This window comes from Brassica oleracea, chromosome C5 (assembly GCF_000695525.1).
Source record: "Brassica oleracea var. oleracea cultivar TO1000 chromosome C5, BOL, whole genome shotgun sequence".
NCBI lineage: Eukaryota > Viridiplantae > Streptophyta > Magnoliopsida > Brassicales > Brassicaceae > Brassica > Brassica oleracea.
In genome coordinates, this window is record NC_027752.1 from 38,949,174 (window position 1) to 38,955,792 (window position 6,619).

General features: G+C 34.9%; 1 protein-coding gene across 4 annotated transcripts; it reads left to right on the forward strand.

The window, feature by feature from the left end:
* The first annotated feature begins 1,524 nt into the window (after positions 1–1,524).
* Positions 1,525–6,351, forward strand: LOC106344144 (TSA1-like protein). Of its 4 annotated transcripts, none has more exons than XM_013783542.1 (27): positions 1,525–1,648; positions 1,764–1,815; positions 1,902–2,041; positions 2,131–2,200; positions 2,321–2,398; positions 2,477–2,524; positions 2,625–2,690; positions 2,794–2,841; positions 2,938–3,003; positions 3,094–3,141; positions 3,215–3,277; positions 3,361–3,408; positions 3,492–3,560; positions 3,652–3,699; positions 3,776–3,838; positions 3,918–3,965; positions 4,057–4,122; positions 4,196–4,243; positions 4,347–4,415; positions 4,493–4,540; positions 4,648–4,692; positions 4,777–4,827; positions 4,922–4,957; positions 5,046–5,090; positions 5,174–5,203; positions 5,287–5,390; positions 5,467–6,351. In XM_013783542.1, the coding sequence occupies exons 1-27, from the start codon at positions 1,574–1,576 to the stop codon at positions 6,166–6,168; spliced, it is 2,274 nt and encodes a 757-aa protein (XP_013638996.1). In that variant the 5' UTR covers positions 1,525–1,573; the 3' UTR covers positions 6,169–6,351. The 4 variants fall into 4 exon arrangements, with proteins under 4 accessions (XP_013638996.1, XP_013638998.1, XP_013638997.1 ...); XM_013783544.1 differs by having other exon boundaries at positions 5,049–5,090; XM_013783543.1 differs by having other exon boundaries at positions 4,925–4,957.
* Positions 6,352–6,619: the final 268 nt, after the last annotated feature.

The window sequence follows — 6,619 nt, forward strand, 5'->3', positions numbered from 1 at the left end:
AATGCCGTATTTTCTCTATTCAGTTTTATCTGTATTTTTTCTAAATAAATCTTTTCAAAATATATTTTTTTTGTTAGAATCGATATAGTAAAAATAAAACAAAGAAATTGAACAACATCCGTAAAATAGTCAACTTATATTAATAGACTCAACCCTTTCTATAGCTCGTACAGTCCACAAGGACATCTCGAACAGACTGCTTGCTCTAAAAATTACTCACCAGAAACCAATATGATGTTACACAGATGGAATGCTCTCTCTCTCTCATTTGCCCTGAAACTTAAGTATTCTCTCACCTGCAACTACGCTTTCTCTGTCTTATTAAAGAGCAACATAAAAGATAGAATCAGAGAAAAAAATATGTATACCGTATACGTGTTTTCAAATTATGTACCATTCTTCTCTTCTACTATGTTTGCTGCGGATAACCTCTTTCCTTTTGTTTGTAGTTTGAGATTTATTTTTCTTGATCGTCTGTTGTTGGCAGGATAATGATTCTTTCTTGTTAAAATCTAGTTTGTCTTTTGTCTTCTTCCTTCTTCATTTATGTTTTTGTTAAATGCAAAAGTAATGCAAGTAATTTATCACAGAAAGAACAGTATTGTAAATACCAGTTTTGTAGATAACATAGTTGAGCATACCTATTGTCGTTATCCTCGTTGTTGTCAAAGCTTTGAAACAATGTACTCAAGTGCCATTCTCAACCTGAAATAAACAATCAAGAGACTGTTAATACAAAATAAGAAGAAACCAAATCTTAACTAAGAGTGATCATGAACTTGTATGGAATTTATTGGTATCCGTAAAAGATCTCAATAGAAAGAGAAAAAAATCAGTACAGAGCAATGGATATTAAGAAAGAGATGAAAAACAGAGAGATCAAATAGAACGTGAAGTAAAAAGATTGAAATTATATATAGAAGAAAAAACAGTTTCAAAACGTTATATTTATCTTTGAACGTGGTGATGATATTGTGAGAAAATTTAGGGATTTAGATACTTGGAAATTAAGGAAAACCGTGATCAAATAAATTTCTTCTAATGAAATATTTGTTTTTTTTTTAAGTTTTGCCAAATGTCAAATTCTGATTAGTTAGGCGACTTGCGCTTTAGTATATAAAAGATAGAGTAAAAAAACAACATTCCGCTATATTTCACTCTATTATAGAGAACTCTATTATAAAATAAACTATTGGATCAAATTCAACAATATTATAGAGTTATTCTATTTTAGTGTAAAATATAAATGAAAAAATAGTGATCTATTAGAGATGGTCTAAGTATATGTTATTCTAAAGCTAGCGTGGATACTCTATTTATATTTCAGAACTAGAGTTATAGCCTATTTTATTTCAAAAATCTCATCAATATATTTGAAGAAAAAAATATGTTAGCCTAATCATACTTTTGTAGCAGGAACGTAGAAAATATATAAAAAGAAAGCCACGTGAATTTCTATTATTAAACAAAAAAATCACGTTGAGTTCTGAGTGTTTTAATTGAAGTCCTCTTATGTGTTTCCTCAAGCTTCAGAGACACTGTCATTTGACATCTTGTGATAACATTCTACGCCATGGGAACCAAGTTCTTAGCTCTGTGTTTGTCTCTGTGTCTCATCCTCTCAAGCTTTTATAAAGTTTCTTGCCAGGTACGTAACTCTCATAAACACCTTTTCTTTAACCATATACTAACTTTATCAAACCAAATATATGATGATATCAATTGGTTTAATAAACGTATTGACTTTTGCTTTTGGATTTTAGGATGAAGGAACTACAGGTTTGAATTTAGATCTGATTGAGCGTGAATATCAAGGTAATATTAATATATTATTTAAGCTAATTTAATCTGTTATGAACACAAAATCTTAAAAAGAACAAACAAATGAATTTTGGTTGCAGCTTCTCTCCAAGGCAACGAAGGAGGAGACCAGATCAGTGGTCAGAAAAACAGTACAGTGACTGATAACAACACAATATCTCTGTCTCTATCAGAAGAATCTGTGGAAACTACTAAAGATTCTGCTGATACCTCGTCTCAGGTCAATTACTGTTTATTATTTATCTTCCTTGGACTCTGCTGCTGATTCTTGCAAAGTAATGAACTCTTAGTTAATCTCTGGATGTATAGTTAGGAGTTGTTACTGATGAAGTCAATAAACCTTCGAGTATGTTGGACCATATCGAACTTGAGTTCCAAGGCAAGTCAAGACTCTGTTTTGATCTGTTTTCTTTTTAAAAGATGATTATGTTTCTGGAAGAAGCTTGAATCAAAATGTTGACATGAACAGTTTGTTTTCTTTAATGTTACTTGATCACAGCACAAATCAATGAACTTAAACAAGCTGGATCTGATGGTATCAACAAAAATGATGAATCTAAGGATGATCAAGAACTAGGTTAAGAAAATACTAAGCTTTCTCATCTATAACCCTCTTGCTAAAAGTGTGTTTCTTAAGATGCCTTTGTTGTTTCAGCTGCTCAGAGGAAGAAAATGTTGGAAGAGATTGAACGCGAATTTGAAGGTACCTTTCCATGTTTATGCCAAGCTCCACATATAGTTCTTGAAGCCACTGTTGTTGGTAGATTCTTACTCTTCCTTCATTGTCTCATAATTACTTGCAGCTGCTGCTGCTGGATTTGAACAATTCAAGATTGATGATTCCACTCAAGGAGAAGATGATGAACAATGTAAAACACACACACACTCTTCCTCTAGTACTTTTTGCCATCACATTTTCTTCTTCCTCAGATATTCTAAGTCCAAACTCTGTGTTATGTTCTTGTGTTGCAGCTGCAATGAGAAAGAGCATGCTAGAAGAGATTGAACGCGATTTTGAAGGTATCTTGACACACTCAATATAAGATTTATTTAGCTTAAGTACATGATACTCTAAAAATGTTAGCTAACATTTTGTTTGTGTCTTCCTTCTTGAAGCTGCTACAAAAGGTCTTGAACAACTAAAGGCTGATGATCTAACCGGAGTCAACGACGCAGAACACGGTAACAAAACAATATCCCATTGTTACATTTTTTGATGTCTTGTTCTTGTTTACAGTATTCTTGACTCAGATTTTGTGTGTGTTGTTATAGCTGCAAGGAGACAGAAGATGTTGGAAGAGATTGAAAGAGAGTTTGAAGGTAAAAGTATACTGTTTTTAGTTAGGTATCTTTTGCAATACCATCTTAGGCCTGCTTTTTACTCTGCTTGTAGAAGCTACAAAAGGTCTTGAAGAACTAAGGCATTCAACCTCAAGCACAGATGATGAATCTCTCTGTAACATTTTTGTTTTCCCTCTACTTTCATGTTACCTTTAATATCAACTAAAGAACTCATAATATTTCATTGTCTTATTATAGCTGCAAGGAGACAAAGTATGCTAGATGAGATCGAACGTGACTTTGAAGGTGTCTTAACATTATACTCAATGTCTGTTCTAATTGGTTCAAAATTAGATCAAAGCTTTTGTTACATCTTATTCTACTTGCAGCTGCTACAAGTGGTCTTAAACAGCTTAAGATTAATGCTTACACTGTCGAAGATGATGACAAAGAACAAGGTATGAAACTATTATCTCTATCTCTACTTTGATAATTTTTCTCACTCATTCAGTTTTGTTAGATCGATATAATGTTATGTCTTGTTTACAGCTGCCAGGAGACAAAGTATGCTAGATGCAATTGAGCGTGAGTTCGAAGGTATATATGCAGAGAGAATCTTTAACTCTTTTCTTGGTTCAAGAAGTTCTGAGAGTTTTGTTTCCTTCTCTTGCAGCCGTTACAGAAAGTTTTAAGCAGATTGATGATCTTGCTGATAACAAAGATGAGGGAGACGAATGTAAGATAACCTTTTGTAGGTTCCTTTACCTTCGTTGTAGTGTTAGTCTCAGACATGTCTTTTTTGTCTTTGTTATCAGCTGCAATGAGGCAAAGCATGTTGGATGAGATTGAGCGTGAATTCGAAGGTACTTTCAACATATTAGTTAATGAGATCTTGTGGTTACAATAGCAAATATTGAATCATTTTCCTCTGTTTTGATCAAAACTACTATGCAGCTGCTACAAGTAGTCTTAAGAAACTAAACCTTGATGATTTCACTGAAGGAGATGACAGTGCACATAGTAATAACTTTTCTTAACTTCTTTGTTTCTGATCAGTTTGTATTATGAATAATGGTTTAATGTTTTGTTATAGATGCAAGGAGAAATAGCATGCTTGAAGCTATCGAACGCGAGTTTGAAGGTTACTTTCAAATAACATTGAACTTCTTAGCCTGGAAATGTAAACCCATTAAAACATATCAAGAAGATAAGTTTTTTTTTTCTTTTAATGTTCTTACTTGCAGCTGCTACAAAAGGTCTTGAAGAGCTAAAGGCTAGTGATTCAACCCAAGGCAATGATGATGATGAACACTGTAAAAATCATCCCCCTTGTATCTTTTTATATATTTGTTTCTAATGTATCCTGAATGTTTTTAAACTTTTGTTACAGCTGCAAGGAGAAAGAGTATGCTTGATGCTATTGAACGCGAGTTTGAAGGTACCTTTGAACCGTTTTTGGCGCAATAAGTCTTGTTAAGTTGATGAATCCACATAAATAACAAAAAGAGTGTGCTTACATATCTTATTTCCTATTCAATGTTTCAGCTGCCACAAGAGGCCTTGCAGAGATCAAGAATCATGAAGAACAAGGTAATAATAATGATCTACTACCATTGTTCCTCTCAAAGCCTTCTGAGATCAAACGTAAAACTTGTTGTCCCTTTTTGTTAACAGCTGAAACTCAGGGAAACAGTATGTTGGAAGAAATAGAACGCGAATTTGAAGGTAGTCTCGAGAATCAAACACAATAGTCCATAATGAAACAAGGAGATTACTCTAAGAGTTTGGTTTGGTCTTCTTGTTCACTTCTAATGTGCAGCAGCTGCGGCAAGTGCAAAGGCTGCTGAAAAAGACTGTAAGAAACTCTTTCTCTGTTTATGTCATGTCTATATCTTTGATTTTTTTTTTTGTTTCTGACACTGCACTTACATTTATTGTCACAGCAGCTGCAAAGAATCCACCAACCATAAGTATAGTGCAGAAAACTGGTAAGTAACCTTCAGATTCTCACAAACATATTTTTCTAAAATGAAATTATGTCTCAATATTTATAATGTTCTTTATTCAACAGGTGGGTTTGACAGTCTTCTAAAGCCTGCAGGTTAGCTTTGAAGCTTTCTAAACCAAAGAAACTCACAACAGAGCTACTCTTAACTGTCTTTTCTCTGTATGTGTTTCTTGCAGATGGTGTCTGTGGTTGTTTCAACAAAGACAAAGAGGGTCTTAAGGCAGACACAGATTCTTCCATTAACCTAGCAGAGATACTCGCTGAAAAATCAAAATCCCAGGTTTGTTAACTAGATTTTACTTTCAAAACATCTAAAATCAGTTTCTTGACTTTGTTACATCTTTTGATTTTGGTAGGACTCAGAGACCTCTAGCCTCACCACATCACTGACCAATCTTGTCCACACCCATAGAAAAGAAACAACCTCAAAGGTAAGCACAGTCCTTGGCTCATCAGTTACTTCCACAACAAGCGAATCATCCGCTACATCAGAAACCCTAGAGAGCTTAAAGCAAACCCTAAAGAAGCTACGCGGTCTAACCGCACGTGACCTAGTACACCACCCGAACTTCGACGAGATTATAGAAGCCGGTACACGTTACGAGGTACTCAGCTCAGCTTCCATTGGTTACATCTCTTTACTAGCCAAATACAAAACCGTCATCAAAGAAGGACTCGAGGCTTCTCAGAGAGTCCACCTCGCTCGAACCCGCGCCAAACTTCTCAAAGAAACCGCCGTGGAGAAGCAGAGAGCCGTGGACGCGGAGTTCGCGCTCGCTAAGAGTCTTGCTCAGGGAGGAGACGCGCTGTCCATCAAAATCTTCGCCATCAAGAAACTGTTGGTTAAGCTTGAAGCGGAGAAAGTGAGCGTTGATCTGAAGTTTAAGTCGACGGAGACTAATCTAGGGCGACTTCTTAAGGAGGCTTCTCAGGCTTATGAAGAGTATCATGCGGCTGTGCGTAAGGCAAAAGACGAGCAAGCTGCTGAGGAGTTCGCTCTTGAGACGACTAAGAGAGCAGAACATATTTGGGTTGAGTTTCTTAGTTCACTTAACTGATGAACTAATGAGATTCTTGCTTGCTTAAAGCATAGTTGTGGTTCTTGTCTTGTTTTTATTGGTGTTGTTTTGTTACAGACTTTGTTTGTTGGTTATATCAGGAGAAAGAGGTTGAACACAAATCATGTATTAGTCCAAAGAACTGAACCGTATAGATTTAAAAATAAACCATTTTCATAAATATCCGAAGGGATCCTAGATTTTTAGAACCAAAAAATCAATATGGAACGGAAAGGATATCCAAAATTTTAAAATATAAATTATATAGCTAGCAATATTTATTAGAGAAAAAAACAAAAATAGCACTAAATCAAGTTTTTGTTCCCAAACTAGCACTCAAGGTCAAAAGTCACAAAAATAGCATTTAATGTTTTATCAAAAGTCACAAACTTAGGGTTTAGAGTTAAAGGGTGGGGTTTAGGATTTAGGGTTTAGGGTTTAGGGTTTATAG

Coding starts and splice junctions, on each gene's coding strand:
- LOC106344144 (XM_013783542.1), top strand. CDS start 1,574: ATGGGAACCAAGTTCTTAGCTCTGTGTTTGTCTCTGTGTCTCATCCTC. Junction 3,278..3,360: donor CACAGATGATGAATCTCTCT/GTAACATTTTTG, acceptor GTCTTATTATAG/CTGCAAGGAGACAAAGTATG. Junction 4,123..4,195: donor AGGAGATGACAGTGCACATA/GTAATAACTTTT, acceptor GTTTTGTTATAG/ATGCAAGGAGAAATAGCATG.